Source organism: Nuphar pumila, chromosome 12 (genome assembly GCF_984573655.1).
Source record: "Nuphar pumila chromosome 12, dmNupPumi1.hap1.1, whole genome shotgun sequence".
Taxonomy (NCBI): Eukaryota; Viridiplantae; Streptophyta; class Magnoliopsida; order Nymphaeales; family Nymphaeaceae; genus Nuphar; species Nuphar pumila.
In genome coordinates this window covers 57,093,996-57,119,648 of record NC_143260.1, presented here as the reverse complement: position 1 = coordinate 57,119,648, position 25,653 = coordinate 57,093,996, and the positions used below count along the sequence as shown (strand labels likewise).

Below are 25,653 nucleotides of genomic sequence, written 5' to 3'. Positions count from 1 at the left end.
ACTATATAACAACAAATGAAACATACTAACTTAGGTAAATGTTAGGTAATGGGTAGGCAAACTTAGGTTCTAAGTCAATAGTTTTGAGACAAAACCCAAACATTAGACACTTGTTAAATTATACAATTTGGATTTGAATTTTTGTTTTTTCTTGATCCGTCAACTCATTGGCAACCTTAGGACTAAGGGTGTCAACACGTCGGCAGGGGCGTAGCTAGGATTCATGCGAGGGGGGGGGGGCAAACAGGGGTGTAGAAAAAAAAATTGTGTGATAGTCGGGGGGTTTGGGGGCAGCGCCCCCAAAAATTTTTTTTTGATATAAAATAAAAAATGTCTACGATTATTAATAAAAATCTATTTCATATGGACAAATCAAACTATTTGCTGCAGTCAGGGCTGGGCTAAAAAATGGATAAAAAACTATTTCATATGGAATCAGGGCTGGGCTAGGACTGGGCTTTCAAAAAAAAAAAATTAACTGTTTCGGGAGGCAGGACTGGGCTGTACACGTCGGGTTTGGTTCGAACCTAGGTAAAACTAGACCTAAATATGATTTGAGATGTTGTCACCATGTCCCATCAAACCCATCATAAGAGAAACCATACACAAATTCTATAAGGATTACATCAACCAGACCGGGACAATACCCGATAAATTTATATATTTTTCATCTTTTTTTACATTGAAAAATTGCAGATCTTAGTTGAAACTTGGTTGGGCTCGAGTCTGGTATGAAATTTCACAAACCATACCCGGCTCCATATATTCCCTTGGGGTCTAACCTAGATTCTATTGGAACCTTCTTATTTGTCACTAAACCCTGTCCCTATAGGGCTCGGTGCAGGTCAGGTACAGGTCTTGGGACCATAGTGACACATATCACCAACGTTTTGAAAGCATTACGATAAAATCAGAAATCAGAATATCTTCAAAGGATGACATTATCCGGAAGAAAACACACAGTATTTTCAAACTATTTCTTGTTTTGAAAAGATTATGTTTTTAACTCAATATTAACACGGTGAAAACACATTTTGCCTATTTTTATATTATTTATTGTATTCATATACTGTTGCATCTCATATATTTATATAGACCAATGTTTTCTCTAGATTCTCCAAAGAAAACCTGCTTTTTCAAGTCATCACCAGATTTTATATCGCCGATAATTTCCGTGAGATTTGCTACTATGCTCAGGACACATCGCACTTGGGCCCAAATCCGACCCAATCAATATTCTCCCGGACCCCTCAAACCCAAACCCGGAACATATGGTCCGCTCTACACCTATAAATATTACCGCCCGTCTCTCTCTGTCTCTCTCTGTGGCGTCGGCATTGCCATCCGCCTCTCTCGCTCGTTCTCCGAGCGATTGGTATCGCGCGCTAGGGCCTAGGGTTATGTAACTTTTTCGTCACGCTCTTCCTCTTCTGAAAAGAACACTCTAGAAATTTCCTTTCGGTAGCAGGGAAGGCGAAATCCCTAAGATGGGGAAGCCCTCTCCCTCCATCAGTGACTATGCAGACGCGATCTATAGAGTCCAACTCGCCCTCCTCGACGGGATCTCCAGAGAGAGCAATCTCCTCGCCGCAGGCTCCCTCCTCTCTCGCGGAGACTACGAAGACGTCGTCACCGAGAGGACGATCACCAATCTCTGCGGGTACCCCCTCTGCGACAACCCTCTGCAGACGGATCGCCCGAAGAAAGGGCGATACCGCGTCTCGTTGAGGGAGCACAAGGTCTACGATCTCAGGGAGACGTTTCTCTACTGCTCTCCCGGATGCCTTCTGAACAGCCGGGCTTTCGCCGGGACCCTGAACCCCGAACGGTGCACTGATTTGGACCATCAGAAGATCTCACGGGTGTTGAGCCTGTTCGGAGAAGGCGGCTCGGAAGAGGAAGAGAAAGATGGGCTGGGGATGCGCGAACTGAAGATATTGGAGAAGTTGGATTTGAACGACAAGGGACAGGTTCCTGCGGAAGAGTGGATTGGTCCCTCCGATGCAATTGAAGGTTATGTTCCTCAGAGGGATCGGAGTAAGGCTTCCTCGTCACGCACGAAGAAGGGTGGTGAAGGTATTTACCAACTCTATTTTAGTTGGGCATAAGTTGCTTGAAATGTTGTAGATTTTTACTGTGGTTGTAGAATTCTGTTTTCCATGAAAGATCTAGAATCCTGCTTATTGGGGCCTCTTGTTCTTTTTGGTCTGATTAGTGTTAAAAAATGTAATATTTATATGTAATATATTTGTAGACTAGTTATCCTTTTTTAGTTTAGTTAGAAACCAGTTAGAATTAGGTTTAGGATTTTAAAAAAAGCAACATGTACTTTTAGAGCTGTTGGGCTTCCAACAGCTCTAATTAGAGCTGTTGGGAGCCCAACAACTCCCTCCCCCTATATGCTTTATGCTCTATAAATATGGGGCTATTCCCCCTTGTAAGATATACTCTTGAGTGTGGGTTTTCCCACTTGAATGATATAGAATCCTCTCTTCTCTTGTGTACACTCTTTTTATTTATTTCGGTTATTGTGTATGTTGAATGAACCATTGTGTTCATTGAGAGAGATCTTTTGTGATCTTCATTTGAAGCTTTAGTTGTGGGCTTCATCTTCTTACAAGGTATCAGAGCGAGGTTGTGATCAAGCTATTTATCTTAGTGCATTGGGAAGCATGCCACTCTTGTTTTGGAGAAGAAGATACATTCTTTCTCAAGTATATATAAAAGTGTGTTCAAGCAAAGCGTGGAGGTGTGCTTGCATCTACCATTCGTGGTAGAGTATATCCCTCTTCTCTAGTCTTGGTATTTTCTTCTTTTTTTTTTCTCCTTATTAAGCTTTGTAAAATGAGTGACAATGATAACGTCACCATTAAACCCATCAAGCTTAATGATTCGAACTACGTCACATGGGCTTCAATCATGAAACACCTAATATGTGGAAAGGGGTTGTGGGGATTAGTAGATGGAACCGACTTGAAACCTAAACTAATCCTTACAAAGATCGATGGTGAGAAAGAAATACCTCTCACGGAGGTAGAAAAGATTAAAGCTATTACCACTTACGAGAAAAAGTGGAAAGAATAAAGGATGGGACACGCCAAGATTATGTCTTGGCTCATAAGTAGCGTGGACATAAAAAAATGTTCAAATCTTGCAAAATTTGAACATGCAAATGATGCGTGAGACTATTTTAAGAGAATGTCCTCTCTTAAAGACATTGCACATGTGTGCAATTTGCAACATCAAGTTCGAAATATGGTTCAAGGAGACAAAAGCATTAGAGAATACTATAATAGTTTGTTCGAATTGTGGGAAGAGTTGGCTCTTCTCGAACCAAAGTGACATTGCTCACAAGACATTGAACTCTGCCAAAATCAAATGAATGCGGAACACTTCTTTCAATTTGTCAATGGTCTAAGATCGGATTTTGAAGCTACTAAATCCATTCTTTTTCGTCGGGGAAAGGTTTCCTCAATAGAGGATACTATAGAAGAATTGAGCATAGAGGAAAATCGGCTCAAAAGTAGAGTTGCCAAAAATGACGATGACTCGGTTCTAGCCGTATCTAGACCAGGGAATCATGTTCGCACCTACAAACCTCTAAACTATGTAAGAACGAATGACATGATTTTGAGAAGAGAAAAGTGATTTTTTACTATTGTCGTGAGCCAGGACATGTAAAAACTTACTGTCCAAAACTGAAGAAACCATATGAAAAGAAAGTTGCTTATGTCGAACCTCTGCAATAATCCAATGAATCTTCCATTGGAAGCATGTCTCTAGCACAACTAGTGGAGGCACTTCAACCACTGTTCAAGAGAACGTTGTTCTCGACTGGAGCCTCTTCCATTAGCACCTCAGATCCAAGTAAATCTCTTTGGCTTTTTGACTCAGGTGCTTTTTTTTCATATGACCCCAAACATTAATATCTTATTTAAATGTCATAACTCAAATGGGTCAAATGTATTTACTGCTGATGGGACAAATTAAAGGAATTGGGAATTTCGAAAACTCAAAAAGGTTTTGTATTTCACAAGATAGATATATTCCTAAACTAAATTTAAATCTTTTCTCTGTTTCACAATTAATTGATCATGGATGTAATATTTCCTTCTCCTTTCGTGAATGTCGAGTGCAGGATCACCAGTCACTGTAGCTGATTGGGAAAAGCCATAGATAAGGAGGCTTATACTACATGGATTTTTTGGATATACCTAAGAATACATTGTGTTGTAATGTTCAAAAGATTGACTTAGACTTATGGCACAAGAGACTTGGACATCCTAGTGTATCCAAGCTCCAGTTATTTCCAAAGATGGAAATTTTTTGTAATTTTGAAACTTTTAAATGTAAAAAAATGTATTTTGGGAAAAATGAAAAGACGACCGTTTCAAGAAAGAAATTTTGTCTCTTCTCGACCACTATAATTAATATACTCAGATGTATGGGGCACCACATCTATTAGCTCCGAAGGTGACTTTATTTACTATGTAATCTTTATAGATGATTTCACGAGACATACTTGGATCTATTTTCTTAAACACAAATCTGAAGTCTTTTCACACTTTCAAATATTTCATCAGTTAGTCAAAAATCAATTCAACGATGACATTTTAATTTTTTGCACTGATTCAGGGGGAGAATTTTTATCTAAAGAATTTAAGGATTACTTAAACTTGCATGGCATTATACATAAAAAATCATGCCCTTATACCGCTCAACAAAACGAGTTAGTAGAAAGAAAGCATATGCACATTATAGAAATGACAAGAACCTTACTTATTACACATCAAGTATCAAAGTTTTTTTGGGCCGAAGCCACATTAATATTTGTTTATCTTATCAACAGGATGCCATCATCTTCCTTAAACCACATATCTCCTATTGAAAAGCTTTTTAAACAAATCCCAGATTACTCTAGGTTAATAGTTTTTGGGTGTAAATGCTTTGTTTTTTTAAACAAAAATGATAAGTTCTCTCATCGTGCTATTTCATGTGCTTTTTTAGGGTATGCAAGTAATCAAAAAAGGCTATAGATGCTTCAATATCAAAACAAGAAAATTATACGTTTCAAGGAATGTATCCTTCTTGGAAAAAAAGTTTTTTTGAAAATATAAATTCTAAGGAAATAGATGAATATTCTTTTCTATTAGATCTAGTTCCAAAAATTGTTGAAGATGTTGTAGAAACAAATCCCAAAGAACCACTTGATATGACAAATTCAAAAATTTTTAGTGACCCTTTTGATTGCATTCGGTACTCTAGGCAAGGTAATTTAGAGAAACCTTGTGCTCTCGAAAAATACACTAAAGAACAGGAACACGTATCCACTAGGAAGTCATCGAGAGTCTCTAAAGCTCCCAAAAAATTTGTGTCATGCGAGTCTTTTTCACCAAAGCATCAAGCCTATATTGCTTTAATACACTCCTATGTAGAACCCTCTAACTATGATATAGCAAAAGAACAATCTGAATGGGTCGAAGCAATGATAGTAGAATTAAGAGTCTTAGAAAAAGCAAATACTTGGACTATCTAGGATCTTCCAGCAGGAAAAAAACCTATCAGATGTAGATGAGTGTTTAAAGTGAAAACCAAGAATGATGACACTCTTGAAAGGTTTAAGGCTCGTTTAGTTGCCAAAGGCTATTCTCAAGAATATAGAATAGACTATGAAGAAACGTTTGCTCCGATTGCTAGAATGACCACAATTAGGATCTTGATAGCTCTGGCATCTTCAAAGAAATGACATATATACCAAATAGATGTTAAAAATCATTTCTTAATGGAAATCTAGTAGAAGAAGTATATATGAAACCACCGCCTGGTATTAACATTTTTGAAGGAAAGGCTCTTCGATCAAACAAAGCTTTATATGAGCTTAAGCAAGCCCCAAAACTTGTTATGATAGATTTAGCGAAGTTATGATTGATTTTGGTTTTCAATTTTGTCTTATTGACACAACGTTGTTTGTTAAGAATTCTAATGCATGTATCATCATTCTTCTTCTCTACGTAGATGACATGATCATCACTGGAAGTGACAACCAGGGAGTTGATAACATTAAAAAATTTCACAAAACACATTTCGAAATGAGTGATTTGGGTTTTCTAAATTTTTTTCTTGGTATAGAAGTTGTTTATTCTTTTAGAGGCTATTTGCTAACTCAATCTAAATTTGCCTTGGAAATTGTTGATAGGTTTGGTATCACGGACGACAAGCAGGTTGGCACTCCTGAAGTTGTAAACATCAAAATGAATATCGATGATGGAGAATTACTTGAAAATCCAACACCGTACAAACAACTTGTTGGAGCATTGTCTTACCTCTCTATTACCAGACCCGATATTGCACATGCCGTTCACACATTGAGTCAATTTCAATATGCTCCTACCACTATTCATATGGGAGCCATTTTGTGCATTATTCGATATATCAAAACTTTAATTTTTCGAGGATTTTTTTGTCTCCTTCTTTCTCTTTCGATTTGACTGCTTATACTGATGCAAATTGGGGAGGTGATCCTAATGATCGACACTCAACTACTGGGTTTTGTGTATTTTTAGGTGAATCATTGATTTCATGGAGGTGTAAGAAGCAACAAAAAGTCTCTCTCTTGTCAATTAAAGCCGAATACAGTAGCAATGATTACAATTACTGTGGAAGTAGACTGGCTAAGGCGTTTGCTTCATGACATGGGTGTTGAAAGTACAGGAGCTTCAAGACTATGTTGCGACAACAAAAATTCTATTTATATTGCCAGCAACCGGACATTCCATGAACGCACCAAGCATATTGAAATGGATTATCACTACGTGCGAGAGGAGTTCCTACATGACACCATTGATCTACCATATGTTTCATCAGAATATCAAGTGGCAAATTTATTCACCAAACCTCTCGCTGCTCCTAGAAGTCACTTTCTCTTGGACAAACTTTCGGTTATCCAACCGTAAGTTTGAGGGGGAGTGTTAAAAAATGTAATATTTATATGTAATATATTTGTAGTTTAGTTATCCTTTTTTAGTTTAGTTAGAAACTAGGTAGAATTAGGTTTAGGATTTTAGTTTGGACATTTTTAGACTTTTGGACATGTTACTTTTTGACCATAGTAAAAAAGCAACATGTACTTTTAGAGCTGTTGGGCTTCCAACGGCTCTAATTAGAGCCGTTGGAAGCCCAACAACTCCCTCCAGCTCTATGCTTTATGCTCTATAAATATGGGGCTATTCCCCCTTGTAAGATATACTCTTGAGTGTGGGTTTTCCCACTTGAATGATATATAATTTTTCCTCTCTTCTTGTGTACACTATTTTTATTTATTTTGGTTATTGTGTATGTTGAATGAACCATTGTCTTCATTGAGAGAGATCTTTTGTGATCTTCATTTGAAGCTTTAGTTGTGGGCTTCATCTTCTTACAATTAGTTATTGCAAACCCTACTCTCCTTTATTTATCGTCTTGATAATTTCAAAAGTTTGGATGCAATGCAGAATTTCGTGGTATGTGTTATCTTTAATGGCTTTTTGTTGATTGGTTAAATTTGAGAAAGAATGATAAACACGAGGGAAATAATTATTTATTATGTAGAAATTGCTATTTTTAGCTTGGTATTATATCCTCTCGCTCTATGCTTCGAAAAATTGTGTTTTTTTCCCTCAAGAAGAAAATCATTTTATTTTCAATGTGGGTTCATGTCCTGGAGTCTGAACACCCTTGAATTGCTTCTCTTGTGCGGATCAAAAGTCTTAAATCATTTTATTTCAACGAGGGATACTGTCTTAGAGTCTGAACATGCTTGTATTGCTTCTCTTTTGCCTATCAAAAATCTTTGTTTTACTTGAAAACTGTAGGCTGCAATATAAATGAGGCTAACGTGGGCCTAAGGCAACTTAGAAACCACATATCCTTATTACTTTAGGAAATTAGGCTAATATGGTAGCTTGGTTTACTACCTTTAACACCACAATTGACCACTTTTTTGAGTCCTTTAAGCTTGGGTTGTATGTGCTACAGGCCATCGTGACTAGATATCTCTAATTTTAATAGGCTAGTAAACATGGACTGAGAAAGTTAGCTGCATCATTAGTTAGATGCTTGCACATAGAAGGTTTGGAATTTGATGCGTTAGCAAGACTGAGACATGAAAGGGGGACATGCTCAACAACAAGCAAACAGGAAGTTGGTGTTCCCTTTCATATTCACAGAATGTGGCTTATCAAAGGAAACTAGAAAATCTACCCTTCTTGCCACTTGCCATTGCCTCCTCTTGGAATTATAGCTGCTACCAGTCATTGGCAAATGCCCCTTATTTTGATCCTAGGGAGATGCTAGTCAACAAAGATGGAACATGTCATGAAGGTTTTTTCCCATTCTTAAAAGAACTCTTGTTATCCTCCTTAATCCAGCAGTTCTTAATGACAGGACCATATTATTTTCCTGCTCTCCTGATTTTTTCAAGAGATGAAGCTGATCTGTCACCTTAAGCACTATATCTTCTATTCTTTTACTTTGTGCTTTCTATCTTTGTTTGCTCATTAGGTATTGCAATGCCTAAGACTATGTCATATGAACTTGGAGATGAATACAAACATGCCATTGCTTGAGTCTAAATTTAGGATACGGAGACACACATGATTCTGAAAAATAGGCGTTGTGCCAAAATCCCAGGTTAAGCATAATGAAGAGTTTCAGTACTTCACTCCACTGAGTTTTAGCTTCTCCTAATAACACTGGGTTTATCAATAGCATTATCTACAAGTTTCAAGAAATATGTAGTACTTTTTGAGGATATGGGGATCTTGCTTAAAGTTGTATGGCATAACAATATGATACGAGGTAAATTATATTCCTTTTTATTGGAACATGGAAACATGGGCCAATACTCCGTTTTGACTCTCGTTCTGGAAACTTCATAAAAATGGTGGTATCCCCATATCTGCATCCATATCCATGTGATATAGCTAGGTAGTGGACCCCTAGAAGGACCAGTGGGCGGAGGGGCTAGGCGGGACTAGTTGGGACCTTGAAAAAGGGAAAAACAAAAAAAAATCACAAAATTATAATGGATCTTAAAATTTAATAAAAAACACATATTCTCCACAATTTATAAAGTTAAACTGGAACAAAAAAAAAACAAAATTCATGGGTGAAGCTAAACAATTAAAAGATAATTACATGTCTTAACAATTGACATTTCAAATGTCAAAGTACAGATGCAAGATATATAGAGACAACAACTACGCCTTCATCCCAAAACAATTGGGGTCAGCGATATGAACCAAAAAAGAAATTCATTTTGGGTCTTCCACATGAATCCTTTTCCTCCAATCATTTCTATCCAACGCCATGTCCTCGGTGAGGTTCAAAGCATTCATATCCTTTCCTATCATCTCCATCCAAGTCTTCCTAGGCCTACCCCTACCTCTTTTAACTAATATATTTTCCCATTTCTCCAACCTTCTAACTGGAGCATCATTAGGCCTTCGCCGAATATGTCCAAACCACCGTAAACGATTCTCTCGCATCTTATTCTCAATGGGTGCAACACCTACCTTCTTACGTATCTCTTCGTTCCGAATCTTATCTTTTATTGTATTTCCACACATCCATCTAAGCATCCGCATCTCAGCTACACTCATTTTTTGAATATGATGTCTCTTGGCAGCCCAACATTCCGTACCATATAGTAAAGCGGGTCTAATAGTCGTCCTATAAAACTTTCCCTTCAACCGCAATGGCATTCTACGATCGCACAGCACTCCAGTAGCACTTTTCCATTTCATCCACCCAACCTTTATCCTATGATTTACATCTCCATCAATTTCTCCATACTTTTGAATGATAGATCCCAAATATTTGAAATAATCATTCACCGGTATATCTTGCTCACCAAGCTTCACTACACTCCCATCACTACTTCGTTGCTTACTAAACCGACATTCCATATATTCAGTCTTACTCTTACTCAACTTAAAACCTCTAGCTTCCAATGTCTGTCTCCATAATTCTAACTTAGCATTAACCCCAGCTCTAGACTCATCAATCAAAACAATATCATCAGCAAACAACATACACCACGGTACATTTTCTTGAATTGATCTCGTAAGCTCATCCATCACTATCGCAAATAGGAAAGGGCTTAAAGCAGATCCTTGATGTAACCCAACCGTTATCGGAAAATTGGTTGTCACCCCTCCACAAGTGCGGACATTGGTTACTACTCCTTCATACATATCTTTAATTATACTAATGTACTTGAGAGAAACACCTTTCTTCATCATTGTCCACCAGAGAACGTCCCTAGGTACTCTATCGTATGCCTTCTCTAAATCAATAAAAACCATATGCAAATCTTTGTTCCTCTCTCTATATCTTTCAATAAGTTGTCTAAGAAGATGTATAGCTTCCATAGTTGATCTTCCAGGCATAAAACCAAATTGATTCTCCGATATCATGACAACCTTCCTCAACCTAGACTCAATCACCCTCTCCCAAAGTTTCATAGTATGACTCATGAGTTTTATACCACGATAGTTTGTGCAATCTTGTATATCACCCTTATTCTTATATAAAGGCACCAAAGTACTCTTCCTCCACTTTTCTCCTAGTATTCTGTCATATAAACTCTAAATGCTACACCCTAAAAGCTAAGAGCATAAGACTGACCAATGCTGTATGTATTGTATTGTATTGTATTGTATCATACGATACAATATGATACATATCGTTACTATAAGAAACATCGATACGATACACACTCGTATGTGTATCTGGGTCATTGCACTTAAAAAAGGGTCAAATCGTAATTTTTCAGTTTTGGATTTTAAAGACCTCTTGATGACCGACTCCCTCATTTATGTATAAGCTATTAGAGAGGTATCCATGCACCCTAGAACTCGTGAGAGCGATTTGAGGGCCGATTTGTGAGCAAAGAAGAGGCATTTTGCGATTTGCTAAAGTAAAAGTGCATTTTCACCATTTTTTCACTCAAGGAAGTGAGTTAAGGTAAAATATCTTTATTAATCGTAAAATTACAAAGCTACCCTACACAAAAATTTTGCCTTTGGGGGGTGGGAGCGGTGTCCCCCCTTCAACCCCTTGCCAACTTACCGTGAAGTTGGATCTGCGAAAATTAGAGATTTATATTAAGGTAGAAAATCAGATTCCACACTTTTCCAACAAAAATGACATCAGATGATCCAGCATGACAATGGGACACTCAAGTAATGAGTGAAAGCTGATTGAAAATCGAGTGCAACTATTGCCATAATATTTTTGTTTATGTAATATGAAAGTATGGGTCTTGTGACATGTTCTTAATTGCAAGATATTTAATATTTTGCATTGTTTTTGTGAGATAGTTGATGTTTGATGATGTCTTATGTAGTTCATAGAGACATAAATGCTTCATATGTGATTTTATGGTTGTATTTTGTGCAATTCATCATTGTTTCATGTGTTATGATTTTTTTTAGATTTTTTTATTTTTTATTAAAAAATTATGATTTTTTGCGATACAATACATATCTTATTTTGGGCCTGACCGATACGGGTAACGACACGATACTTACAACCTTGAGACTGACCTACTTTTAAAATATGATGGGCAATACATTTTTATTAATTTATTTGCAACTGCTAAAGCTGATGGCGGTAGGAAAAATGAGTCATCATTATCCGACTCAAGAAATGATCAAAACTAATATGCAGGTACCTTATCCCCTAGTAAATGACAGGAAACATAAAGATACCCTAGACCAAAAGCAGGATTGCTGACATCAAACAAAACAGAGCGACTTATGTAGGAAGCTGGAAAAAAAAATCAGCACCAATTCAAATTTCTACAAACAAGCAACAAAACAAGTTGTCCACCACATATATTCAGAAATTCAAGAATCTCTGTGACGGACACAAACAAAGGGAAGTGCTCTTGCATAGAGTCAGAATCGATTCATGGAGATGAGAACGATCAACGTGGGCTGTAAATCATATAGCTGTAATTCACATTACGTAACCATATGTTCTTCCAGACATGCTTGCTATGTTTGTTTTGAAATGTTTAATTAAAACAATTGAAGATGCAAACCCAAGTAATTTTAATTGTTTGTTCAATGTTTAATGTCATTCACTCTTATGTTTTGACTCTTTAATATTAATTGTTATGTTTCATACATGCTTTATTTATCTCAATATTGTGTAGTTTATCTTTTTCTGCATTGTTTGTTCTTAATTTTTTTTGCCCACCTGCCTAGGCCCCGCCTAGTCGGCTGCCTAAGCCTTTTAGAAGGTCCACCGACTAGCCCCGCTTAGCGCTTTTGACAACATAGCATGCTAGAAGTATAACTCTAAGTGGGTCTCTGGTTTTCGTATTCGTACTGGAGCGTGTTATGTTTTCTGTTACTATGCATATGGTTCACCTCATCGCATGAAATATGTTTTGTTGACCCCCCCCAAAACACTATGATCTTGATTGGGCCAAACAAATGACTCTTTTTTTACCTTGTTTCCAAGTACCTTCAAATTCTCTTGATGGTTTCTGTTACCATCCGTATGAGTTTGACAGAGAATTCTGAAATAATTGGTTGTCATTAAAGGTAATTTGCATCCACTTTATGTAATTGTCACTGGACATGCCATGCCATTGTCTGATCCAGTCTTTGACTTGACTGGAAAACTCTGATTCTGGGGTCTATAATCACTACAAAGCAGAGGAGCGTCCTTTTTAAAGACTTCCCTCCGCAAGTGCAAAATTATAGACCAAGAATACTAAGTAGCATCATGGTTATTCCATTTACCATGAGATTGTTAATGTCTTTTGTGCATGAACTGAATGAAGAAGAGCGAGTGTTACTAGAGTGATTTATTTTGTTACAAAACATGGGTTTTCTTCTATGCTTACATATTAGTTCATGTTGAGTGGAAGTCTTATCATGAACTATATATTGCAGGGAACAAGAATGAGATGACAATGAGTGTTGACAAAGAAAAGAAAAAAAAGAACGTTGCTACAAATATGCAGCAGAATGCAATGGGAATTTCAAATGATTTCACTAGTACTATAATCATTGGGCAGCATCCCAACAATGATGTTCGGAGTTTGTCTCTTGCTTCTTCTAGTTGTCCTGTAAATCCTGGGGTTGTCGGCAATTTGAAAGAGGATCAGGTTATACAGAGAAAAACTGACCCCAAGAAAATGAAGATGAGGTCTTGCTTGAAGTCAACAGGGGTGAAATCCATGACTTCCACAGTTACATGGGCTGACGAGAAGAATGGGGTTTCTCTGTGCAGTGAAACAATTTCTAGTTCACTGAAGGTTGAAACTAACTCTGTTGCCACTGTGCTATTGGACCTTCACAAACGAGAGGTTGAAGGTACTGAGAGCAATGAGATAGCAGAGTTTCCTATGCGGGATGATGTTGAGAGCTCCTCACTTCTAGTATCAGCAGAAGCTTGTGCTGCAGCACTAAGCGAGGCAGCAGAAGCTGTTGTTTCTGGCAAGTGTGATGCCAATGATGCTGGTAACTGTTCTGCCTGTTTTCTAGAATTTGTTCTTATTCAAAGAAAAAGTTTTCATTACCTTCATATTTTTTTGCCATACCACAGTTTCTAAAGCAGGAATTGTCATCCTTCCTCATGATCATGGTATCAGTGAGGAAAGCTTCCAAACAGTTACAGAGGATATATTACCTGCCCATGATCATTCAGAGTGGCCCAAGATATCCTCTTTATTTCATTCTGATGCATTTGACCCTGATAACTCTTGGTATGATTCACCACCAGAGGGATTCAGTTTGATGGTAAGCAATTACTTACCCATTGGAAACTGCGACTTTGATATCCTGCCTACCTTGTAATAGAGTTTCATGTTTCTTGAAAAGGAAAAGTTATCCCAAGAGAAATCTGTAAGTGTGCTTATATCTTTTGTAATATGTAACTTGTAGTTATCACCATTTGCAACTATGTGGATGGCACTCTTTGGATGGATAACAGCATCTTCTTTGGTGTATATATATGGAAGAGAGGAAAGTGCTGTGACTGAATTTTTGCTTGTCAATGGAAGGGAATATCCACTAAAGATTGTTGTTGGTGATGGTTTATCTTCTGAGATCAAGGAAACTCTTGCTGGTTGCCTCTCACGTGCTTTACCAAGTCTGACAACAAATCTTAGATTGGCAACACCCATCTCTACTCTGGAGCTAGCTATGGTAAGCAAACTAAGTGCGAACCTTTATTTTCTATTGTTTGACATTTGGGGTTACTTAGAATCCCTAGGTGACGTGATTGGGGCAGACAACAGCAGGATGGGGCCTCATCAGTCCTTGATCAAGTTATATACCAAACAAAGTTTTGTTTTCTGGTTCCAACGGTCACCATCTTGCGTTGTGCTCCTTTTACTATGGGGTAATGTGCAATGAAGATTTCTTACTGTAGATACATTCTCTAACGAGTTACTGGTATTGTGGGGATTTTTATGCATCTCTGTGCAGATGAGTATTCATATTGCTTGTATATATTGGTACACACGAAGGTAATAATTTGGTGCCACTGCAGGGCCGTTTGCTGGAAACCATGTCATTCGTTGACCCACTACCTGCTTTTAGAATGAAACAATGGCTTGTGATTATCCTGCTCTTCATAGAAGCTCTATCGGTGCATAGAATTCCATCTCTTGCTCCATGCATGACAAGCCGGACAATGTTGGTTCACAAGGTAAAGGAGACGTATCACATTTTCAGTTAACACGCACTGGTTTATTCCATAGCTGCCCATTTGTGAACTTTATCTGATAATTGTAATCTTATACCCATGTTCTTCACTTGGTCTTTATTCCTGAGTAGACGTCTGCTTTGACCAATTCAGGTTCTGGATGCTGCCCAAGTAAGCATTGAGGAGTATGACGTGATGAAAGATCTGATCATGCCATTGGGATATGATCCCGGATTCTCTGCACAAAGTGGTGGTTAATTTATGTAGTCAAGAGAGGTGGCATGTTGCATCTGTTATCATCGAGGGTTCGCTGAGATTTATAAGGTCGAGTGATTGTTTTCCGGCATTGATGGGATCCCTTGAAGAGTACCATGAACTTCATGTATAATAGTGGGTACTCCCATTTTGTAGTTGCTCAGGAATCTGGATGCAACTGAGGCGTGAAAAAGGGCTCCTCCTCATGGGGCAGCGTGAACATTGCACACATTTGAGATCTTCTTTGCTTGGTCCAGATACTCTCCAATTAACAACCAATTCTGATTCCTTTGCAAAATCGAGTGCTTGATTAGAGGCTTGGGGGGGGGGGGGGGTGCTTCACCCGAACCCTGGGCCCCTTAACGATAATCAATCTGAATGCAAGTGTAAACCATAGTGAGCTATCGTAGCGGTTCAAGTCTAACTCTTCTAGCCATGATAAATTTCTGCATTAAGATCACGCAAGCATTCCAGACAATACCAGCAGGGCCAACCTTGCAACTTCATACCCTTTGGTTTGTGTTATTTCGTCAATTATGCCGCAAGAATCATAAATCATAAACTTTAAAAATTAGTTTAGTTAATTCCGAGATTTTCTTTTTCGATAAAAAAATAACACATGCAACAAGATTTATTGGCGATGGAAATCAATTAAATTGATGATCCTTTGTCCCTACATTATCTACAAAAGGACAAAAAAAAAATCTACAAAACTGCAGGCCACAATTTCCCATCACCTATCCTACTGAAAGCCATCATCAGCCCATAATTTCACAGCTACGATCAAGAAAAAAAGGAAAAAAATTTAAGAAAGAGGAGCGTAAGCAAAAAACGGAGAGCTCGCTCTTCTGTATGGACATCACCCTTGTCAAGCCACCCAAAGCTAGAAGCCACGTTTATCATTCGAGCAAACTCTTGAGGTTGCAAAGAGCTTCAGCAGAAATGCTGCAACACCTTAGTCTAGGCCTCTCGTTCTGAGTCTTCTGACTGAAGCCCCTGTCGCTGGAGAAACAGACAACGATAACTGTGAGGTTGTCAAATGTGTTCTTCCTCAGAGCCTCCATCACCAATTCCTTTGCACATCGCTCGGGGTCATCGTGACGGCGAAGACCTCGCCGCACTGCGGCCACAGCATCCTGGCTTGACATAACATCCCAGATCCCATCACAGCCAATGATCAAGAACTCGTCATCTTCTGTCAATATAACTTGACTAAATTCAGGGTCTGCGATCAACGGCGAAACAGATCCTTTAGGCAGCTTCATATCCCAGTCACCCAGTGCACGACTGACTGCCAACAGCCCATTTAGGTAACCATCATCCACAAACCCGCCAGAATCCTCAATACGCCTCCGCTCAGAAGCATAAACCGGTCTGTGATCTTGAGACATGTCGATGGCTTCTCCGTTCCGGCATAAGACTGCTCTACAGTCACCGGCATTTGCAACCAGAAGCAACCTGAAAAATAAGAGGGTCGCTTGAATTAGCAGAGTGGTCATCTAGCATCAAAGCGACAAACAGATTCATTCAAAGCAACAATTTCGCAGATAAACTCAGATTCCACGTGAAGGTTCCAGCTCATGACTACTCAGATCCCTGACTCACTGGCCCCGAAGAGTCAAATCACATACATGGCACACGTCACAAGTCCACAAACCAGACTTGATCCACAGGTCAGCATTTTTAGTCAAACATGAAAAAACTATGGGCGAGTTGGTTTGGCCACTTTTGCTAAAGTTCAGTGACTTTTTCTCCAACCATGGTATCAGGATTTAAAATGACTAACACAAGTTCAGTGACTTTTTCTCCAACCATGGTATCAGGATTTAAAATGACTCACACAAGTTCAGTGACTTTTTCTCCAACCATGGTAGACTCATCATACTATCAGGTGAAGCTACCAGTGCATTTTTTCTAAAACGAAACATAACAGCGGGTGAGATCTACACCCTCCACTCCCAAGCATCCCCAGCCACAAAACTGCAATTGGTGATTGTATTATAATGCTCTACTAACCTAGTTCAAATTTTGAGAACGTGGTGAGCAAACCTACCTTCCAAAGATAAGCGCTGTAAGCACGGTGCTGCCCGAGGAGGCACTGATGCTGCAGTCATCTGCTAGTGCAAGATCAGCTTAAAGGAACGCATCATGGAGGGAGTTCTCAACTCCTTCAAGGAAGGCATCATCAGCAAGATCTGACTGTGGGAAATACCCATCTTCAAAGAAAAATCTGAGAGCGTTCTTTCTTAAGTAGGCAGCTGCATCGGCACCACCGTGCCCATCAAACACCTGCAGGGGAAATTAACTCAGTGCCTCTCCCTGTTCATACCAAATCCAAACTGAGAACAAAAAGTAATACAACTAATAATTTAAAGGAGAAACAAGACATCAAGAAACACAAGGGTGCTGAGGAGGGAAAAAAGATTCGTACCCCATAGAAAGCACTAGGTGTAGGAAATCTGAACATTGATCCAAAGTGAGCAGACAAATCATCAACTCGGATGTGCTCATCTTCCATGAACCTTCGAGGCCCAATGTCAGAGAAGCTTCCTGATCTTATATATGGGAACGCCTGCAGAATCTCAGAGTCAACGGAAGCATCTAGTGCAGGCTTTGGAGATAACAGGCACTGATATCAAACACAATCATGGTTAGTGAACGTTTAGAAATCTAATCATTTCTCGTCAGAGAAGTCTAATCAGAGAAGACTAAAATCGTGTACATCTATCGTATGCTTTAAGATATTCAATATCAGCGTCATTTTGACAAATGACAGTACATGACACATTTTAATGGCCTGAAGAACAGCTTGGCAGTAAGAGCAGCGTGACAACTTGTCTTGCAGAAATTAAAAGGCTTTCACATTTAGACAATGAATTTCTCCCTTATCACATATTAAAAAAGACAATTAATCGTAGAAGATATTACACAGAAGAAAAGCAAAATTGAGATAGATTTCCAAACGAACTGGAATAATGTGACAAATTCCATAACATTGTGAAATCAAGAAAGCTTTAGTTTCACAACAATATACAACAAACTTCACTTATTGTCATGCATGTACATGCACATGGTGCACACACACACACACACACACACACACACACACACACACACACCATGTTAAAGCAGATTGGATGTGAACATTCCAAGATTGATTTACTATAGCAAAATGAAAGAGCAAATAGTTAATTAATTATCCCATGTTATCTTATAAACCAAAACTGAAGAAAGATATCATTTCAAGTGTTTTATGTCAAACATGGAAGCAAATCTAATTTAGATCTGAGGCATTCAACAATTTCCTCACTATAAGGCCAAAAATTGTATTGTTCAAACATCCATTAAACGGCAAAGGCCCGATACTATTTCCAATCTAATGTATGAAAAAGGGCAAACAAAAATCTACAACATCAAAGCAAAAAAATTAGAAGGGGCGACACAATTTTCACTCAGACTCATCTCGATGGCAAATTTGCCTAAAGAAGGTTTTGCCCAAAAAATCTTACAAAAGAAAAGGAAGAAAGAAATATCATCATAAATATGCACCAAAAGATTGAAGAAACTAGAGTAGAACCACAAATGTCAGTTTCACCCTCCCAAGTCCCCAGACGAGGCCAAAAAATTAAAGATGAGTGAGAGAAACGCAAACGCATGAAGATATGAAGAAAAGTCAAATGAATATGCAAAACAGAAGGAGAAAACATAAACAGCTATTAAATCCAGAGCAGGTTCCCAAACAAGAAAACAGAACCCTGTAATTCTTCCACTTTTAGACAACCAAATAATTTACAAAGGAAATACCATTATTCCCCATGCTTTAATCTACAAAGGAGTGGAATAAAATAACTACTTATTCTATGCTTCTATATTTTCTTGCTGAGATTTGTGCTGGCAAGTAATATATTTAGTACTTCCAATAATGTCTACTGTAATCTAGCCGGTAATGCATCTAACTCAGCTTTTATAGCGGCTTCATTATCAAGCTCCAAAATTTACATATAGAAACAATAAGATGGTGATTCGCTATCGTCTTTCAAACTCATAAATCCTAGTTTCTAAATTCAATAGTGACCTGCCCACAAGGGCTCCGCTCATCTGGTAGGTGTGTCTTGTCAATATCACCAAGTTGATGGGACGTCACAAGTTAGAAACCCACGGGTGGCGCCCCTTGCCGCAAGATCGAAGCTGGGTGTACTCTCCGGTGGGGATGGGGGACCTCAAGGGTTTTATCAACCAGAGGCCAGACAATGTGCGGTCGGTGATAGGGTTTTTTTCCCTTGGATTAACCCAAATTCAGTAGTGACCTTAATTTCAACCCTCAAAACTTTCAACGCCATAAACTAAAACTACCCAAGCGCCTAAACCCTGAAACAGGGAATGCCAACAAAGAACAGCATGATTTTTCCACCAATTTTCCAACCCTAGACATTTGCCAAAACCAAGAGGGAAATTGCCCAATTTTCATTAAGAAGAGATTACGTTTCAGGTGTCCAACTCCAGAATTTCGGAAACCCTTACAAAGCAAACAAAAACGTAGTGAAAATAAATAAATTCAAACTGGACAAAATTTCACAGAAACAGAAACCGGAAAATCCACAAATCAGCAAGAACCCTAATTCTCCAAACAAATCAAATCACACCAGCGATTTGATTAAGTAATATCATTTAACAGCTACTCACACTTCATCATAACGGAAAAAAAGCCAATAAAAAGAATAAAGTAAAAGAAAAAAGAAACAGAGACAAGGAGAGCTTTTACAAAAATCATCAACCAAATCAAACAAGTATTTCTATCAACGGATCTTCACTACAACCAGAAAACTTCCACTAAAACTCGCCCTAGTTCATCTTCCTGTAATCGAATCTCTAGCAAGCGCCAGCACAAGCCTCTCTTTCTCTCTCTCTCTCTCTCTCTCTCTCCAGAACATCAAATTCTAGCCAAAAGACAGAACAAAAAAAGGCAGAGAAGCCGTGGGATCTCACCAATTCGTTCAGCGAAGCCGCTGAAGGGATCGATACCGAGTCGTTGGCGCAGATTTGATGGAAAACAGGGCCTGACGGCATCGGAGTCTCGATGATCTCTTCGATCTTCTGGATGCCACCCGACTTAGAGATGCACCGGTACTCAACATCCAGCAGAGGGATGTTCTGGTGACACAATTCCGCTCCCACGACCATCTCTCGAGGATCAAACGCAGGACACGAACTGAACCCTGGAGACCGAGTCTTTCCGCGAGAACAAGGCGGAGTTTTCCAAGATCCCTAGGCGTCTCGGAGAAGGAAAGCGAGAATCCGTCGAAGATATGCTCACAGAAGGACGCTAGACACAGCAGAGATCGCCTTCTTTCTTCTTCGAGAGACAACTAGATTCTGAGGAGGAAGAATTAGAGGGAGGAAGAAATTGCAAGGAAGGAAAAACGTCTTCGCAGCAGGGAAACGAACCAGCGAGTCGCGGGGCAAGCGAGATTTTATAGGTCATAATGTTCCATAATTACCCGATTGCCCTCATAGAAGCGTTAAAATTACGTAATTGAAGAAGGATTAGCTAGTTTAAAGAGAGACGGAAAACCTAATAGGTTTAGGAAACCACCGACGGGGCCTCCGCTTGTCTGGTACAAGCAGATGGTGCACGTCACCTTGAGTTCGGACGTTGCAGGTTCAAAACCAAATGGTATGGTGTAACTGTTTGGGGGTCTGCCTGTCTCCAGCTTGGCTTTAAAAATAATAATAATAATAATTTTAGGAAAACCATGCGTGCTTTATGTAAGAAATTACAAGAGTTTGGTGAGGTGTTCCTCCAGCATCATCGGGTATTGGATCCACTTGGCCCGGTACAGTGTGGGTTTGGCCTTGTTCCTCAGCCTGAACCGTATCTCAGACACGGAGCTTCTCGTATAAATGGTTCAGGGCGCGTTTATCTTGAGGGTCTTCTTATTTATCATCCCCCCCCCCCCTAGGTGAGAGTCTTAACCTCAGAGGTTTGTACTTGTCTGATATTGGTACCGGATGTGGTTTCTTGGAGTAATAAATGGAAAAAGTTACGAATATACCAATTCAAAGACTATTTTTTACTAAACAAACTGTATAGAGTATGTCCATGAGGCTTAATCAATTAAAAAAAATTATAAAAATGTGAAGGGACAAGCTGTTTCTACTAGAGTGTATGGTACACTCAAGAGTAGAAAACATTTGTTCCATATCGATATATCTTTTGAAAAGAAAATCCTCAAATGAATTAACTTAATCCAAACACTGGAATTGAAAGGTAGGCTAGAATTCCGACTCTGAAATCCAGTCGTCCCACTTGTTTCAAGGGATTTGAGACGAACCGGATCAAGAAAAAATAATGGTCCTTTTGACTGAGTAGATTCCACACGGCAGTTGTTATGGTAGGTTATTAGGTCTTCTACATGAAAAAGCACCCACTTATGCATCCAATATACCAAATCAAGATCAAGAGAGTATAGATTCCACACGTCTGTTGTTAGGGTAGGTTATTAGGTCTTCTGCATGAAAAAGCACCGACTTATTCATCCAATATACCAAATCAACCAAACAGAATGTCATACTTTTTTAGAGGATAAATATAAAATGAAAAATGCACTAATACCTGCCTGACTTCTAACATATTTATGAACACCACCCACCTAACCTTTGAGTTTTTACAAATACCCGTTCGAGTTAGCAAATTAATCCCCAACTGCCAGCCTCTTTTAATTCAACTAGGTTTACCAACCAGTCGCGGTAAAATGCCACATTACCCCTCTTTTTTTTTTTGGCTTTTGAGAGATCAACGGTTTACCGCTGGTGAGAGGCCTTCCATTGACTGTGAAACTCGTGTCTCCCATATCCCATCTCCCCCTTTCCCCGTCTCTCTCTCTAACTCGACCTTAACAGCCCTTCGAATCTTCCTTCTTTTCCTTTTTCCATCTTCCATTGTTCTCTCCTTCCCTCAATTATTCTCCTATCTGCCCCCCCAAACTACCCACCCTATGTATCACCTAAGAAGAGCTTCTTATTTTATGTATTCAATCATTACAAATTACATAATATATACATTGCAATAAAAAACAGTAACCATGCCACAACCGACCTCTATCATATCCCTAATTCAATAGATTAATGATAACCCCTCTTAACTTTTCTCCTTGAATTAAGCAACTTGAAAAACTGAAACATACCAAGTTTAGCGAATGGTAGTCGACCGGGGCGGGGGACAAGGTCTCGACTCCCGCCTCGTTTCAAAATTCGGACCTCCATCCCTGCACGACTTTGGATTTTAACCTCCATCCCCGGTCCAAATAGGGCGAGGTGCCCCGTTTTCCCTCGGTCCATTGCCATCCTTAGAAGGATTGGGAACTGGACTGGGCGGGGCAAGGCGAGGATCGGGACGGGGATGGGGCGGGCGGAGAAAAACATAAGTCCATCTCCGCCTCCATCCCTGCTCGGGTTTTGATTTTAACCTTCCATCCCCGCTTAATGTCCTCCATCTTCGGTCCAAACGGGCCCGGGCCCCGTTTCCCCCCAATTCACTGCCATCCCTACCTAAGTTACAAAAGAGAAAATACTTTTTTCCATGTTTACCACACAGTAAATAGGAAATAAGATAAAATCTAAAAAATCTAACTCTCCCTCAAGTTAGAGCATGTGGATTTATCACGCCCAACTTGTCTTTTAGTCGAATAATTTGATCTTGACATAGAGCCTTGGTGAAGATACCAACACATTGATTTTTGGTGTGAATATATTGGATCTGGATCATTCCATTCTAGATCGTTTTGTGAACCATAGGAAAATCCACCTCTAAATGTTTTAAACGTTCATGGTAAACAAGGTTTGATAGAGCCATTGGTTTGGATGATTGACACCGAAAAGATGAAGGAGATGTCTTATCCATGTCATCTCGCATACGACTATTGCCATAGATCTATACTTTGTTTATGATGAAGATAAAGACATAATACTTTGTTTCTTTATTTTTCCATGATATTGGGTTATCTCCCATCATAATGCAATAACCTGACATTGGCTGCCCAGTCTAAATCACATTAACCTCTCACTTAGACCTCACTTGACGTTGACATTAAAATGGGTTGTTCGAGAGTGTATTTGATATACCTTAATAAACGTAAAAGTCTCTAAATATGGTTTATATGGTTGACTCATAAACTGACTGAGATAAACGATATCTAGGCGAGTGATAGTAAGGTATACAAGATGCCCAATAGGCCTTCGATATAATGTCCCATCATTTATAATTTTTTTGTCCTCATTATTTAACTTCAACTATTGCCTCATTGAAAAATCACATGGGCATACTTCTAGATATCACATGTCATTTAAGATATCAAGAACGTACTTTCTTTAGAATAAAAATATTCTTTGTTTGGATCTATCCACCTCTATCCCAAGAAAGTATTTGAGCTGACCTAAGTCCTTCAATTTGAATTTGACATTGAGATTTTCCTTCAACTGTTCAATATTATCAATATCGTTTCTTGCTATGATAATGTTATCGACATAGACTAACAAGAATTCACATGAAGCTCATGATATCTTTGAAAATAAAGAATAATCTGCCTTTGACTGCACATACCCTAATTCTATTAAATATAAGGTTAACTTAAAAAACTAATTTCATGAAGATTGTTTTAGGCCATAAATGGACTTATTAGCCGACAAATGGTACGCTTTCCTTGATTATCGAGACATGGGTGTAAATGCATGTATACTTCATCTAAATTCCCATGAAGGAAGGCATTGTTTACATCAATTTGTTAAAGATGTCAATTTTGAATAGTTGCGATGACCAAACGACATCTAATTGTGACAAGTTTGATAACATGAGAAAATATTTCATTATAATCAAGCTCTTCAACTTGTGTATATCCTTTCGCAATAAGGTGAGCTTTGTGCCTCTCAATAGATCCATAAGATTTGTACTTGGTCTTAAAGACTCATTTAAACCTAATAGCTTTTTTTCTTTTTAGGAGGTTCGTAATCCTCCAAGTGCTATTTTCTTCTAGTGCTTGAATTTTTGCAATCATGGCATCTTGCCAATGCTTGTGCTTCATGGCTTGATTGAAACACTGAGGTTTATGAACTTGGGTAATGGTAGTGAGAAAGTCACTATATAGTACTGAAAAAACTCAGAATTCAAATATTGAGTCAGAGGATACTTTGATCTCTTGATCTCAACACTCGAATCGTCCAATTGGAGAATGAGGGCTATAATGTAGCATTAATAATCTCGAAGATAAGATGGCTAGATGTGAATCTGTTGGGATTTTCTTATAGGTATGGAGTAATTTTGAGACTCTTGGCTTGGCTGAATTTGATTTTCATGTTCCTGATTTTTAAAATTTAGGATTTCTGGGATGTGTTGATTCTCAAGATTTGGAACAAGATTTTGAACTAGTTCTACATTTAGATTTGTTTCAACCATTTTATTGATGACCATGAGAATGACACCATTTTCATCATGGCCCTTGTCGCATTGACTTTAAAAATGAAATTGATTTTCAGAAAAATACGTTTCTACTAGAAAACATTTCTTATTTTTCAATGTCAAAAACTTTGTAGGCAGCTTGACCATGGGAGTATCCAATGAAAATATATTTTCAAGCCTTGCTATCAAACTTGTGCAAATGATGCATATTATGAGTATAGCAAAGACACCCTAATCCCTCATGTGATTATACAAGGATTTTTTGTTGTAGAAAACCTCAAAAGAAGTTTTTCCAAATAACAATTTGAAGGGAAGACAATTTATGAGATAAGCAAATGTAAGGACACATCCCCTCCAAAAACGTATAGACAAGTGGCTTGAAATCGAAAAGCATGAGCAGTATTGAGGAGGTCTTTGTGTTTGTGTTTGACACCAATTTGTTGTAGCGTTCCAACACAAATATGTTGATGATTTATCCATTTTTTCACTAAGATATGATTGCATTTTATATGAAAAAAATCAGATCCATTATCATATTTGATACTCAAAACATAAAAGTTAAATTGGTTATGAACCAGAGCAATAAAAATCTGAAGAACATTTTGAGTTTCAGATTAATATCACATTAAGCACACCCATGTGCAACTTCTATAATCATCAACAATGATGAGAAAATAATATGCCCCAAATAATAAAGAGGTTTAGTATCCGACCCATATATCACAGTGAATTAATTGAAACGTAGCATATATGAATATGCAACTATTCAGAAATGAGGATATTGTTTGTTTGACTATATGACAAATGGAACACTCATCATGAAATAAATGACAATGAATCATCTTGGAGTTTATCAATGTTTCAAGCATAGCAATGAATAAATGTTCTAGTCAAGAATTACATAAAGAAGAAAAAGATTTAAAAAATGCACTGAGTGTAGAAATATCATTCATCTCGAGAAAATATAGGCTGTTATGCAACCAATCTGCTCCAATCTTCATCTTGAAACCAATAGTAATCATTGTTAAAAATAACTTCATAATTTAAATCTTAAACAAGTTTGTTTACATATATGAGATTGAATATAAAATCAAGAACACACAAGACATCCTTCAAGATGAAATTGGGAGAAATATTGACATTTTTTGTGGGTCACATGAGTGAAAGCTCTATTTGGTATGCTGATGGGTGAACAAGAAACCATAGACGGATCTTATAGATTTGACAAATCATTGGTCATA

General features: G+C 38.3%; 3 protein-coding genes across 3 annotated transcripts; 1 reads left to right on the top strand and 2 right to left on the bottom strand.

The window, feature by feature from the left end:
* The first annotated feature begins 1,327 nt into the window (after nt 1-1,327).
* On the top strand, nt 1,328-15,330 carry LOC149820925 (RNA polymerase II subunit B1 CTD phosphatase RPAP2-like protein). The gene is made up of 6 exons (XM_089983207.1): nt 1,328-2,076; nt 12,948-13,517; nt 13,603-13,796; nt 13,941-14,204; nt 14,551-14,709; nt 14,860-15,330. The coding sequence occupies exons 1-6, from the start codon at nt 1,488-1,490 to the stop codon at nt 14,962-14,964; spliced, it is 1,881 nt and encodes a 626-aa protein (XP_089839333.1). The 5' UTR covers nt 1,328-1,487; the 3' UTR covers nt 14,965-15,330.
* A 206-nt stretch (nt 15,331-15,536) lies between these two features.
* LOC149820923 (putative protein phosphatase 2C 47) lies at nt 15,537-20,401 on the bottom strand. The gene is made up of 4 exons (XM_089983208.1): nt 19,948-20,401; nt 17,393-17,590; nt 17,015-17,250; nt 15,537-16,419 (listed from the first exon to the last, which is right to left on the bottom strand). The coding sequence occupies exons 1-3, from the start codon at nt 20,140-20,142 to the stop codon at nt 17,095-17,097; spliced, it is 549 nt and encodes a 182-aa protein (XP_089839334.1). The 5' UTR covers nt 20,143-20,401; the 3' UTR covers nt 15,537-16,419; nt 17,015-17,094.
* On the bottom strand, nt 15,861-16,460 carry LOC149820924 (putative protein phosphatase 2C 2). Its single transcript, XM_089981864.1, has one exon. It carries the CDS (start codon nt 16,458-16,460, stop codon nt 15,861-15,863), a length of 600 nt encoding a protein of 199 aa, XP_089837990.1.
* Nucleotides 20,402-25,653: the final 5,252 nt, after the last annotated feature.

Coding starts and splice junctions, on each gene's coding strand:
- LOC149820925 (XM_089983207.1), top strand. CDS start 1,488: ATGGGGAAGCCCTCTCCCTCCATCAGTGACTATGCAGACGCGATCTAT. Junction 13,518..13,602: donor GTGTGATGCCAATGATGCTG/GTAACTGTTCTG, acceptor GCCATACCACAG/TTTCTAAAGCAGGAATTGTC. Junction 14,710..14,859: donor GGACAATGTTGGTTCACAAG/GTAAAGGAGACG, acceptor TGACCAATTCAG/GTTCTGGATGCTGCCCAAGT.
- LOC149820924 (XM_089981864.1), bottom strand. CDS start 16,460: ATGACCACTCTGCTAATTCAAGCGACCCTCTTATTTTTCAGGTTGCTT.
- LOC149820923 (XM_089983208.1), bottom strand. CDS start 20,142: ATGGTCGTGGGAGCGGAATTGTGTCACCAGAACATCCCTCTGCTGGAT. Junction 17,591..19,947: donor CGGCTTCGCTGAACGAATTG/GTGAGATCCCAC, acceptor GTTTGATATCAG/TGCCTGTTATCTCCAAAGCC. Junction 17,251..17,392: donor CACCTAGTGCTTTCTATGGG/GTACGAATCTTT, acceptor TTTCCCCTGCAG/GTGTTTGATGGGCACGGTGG.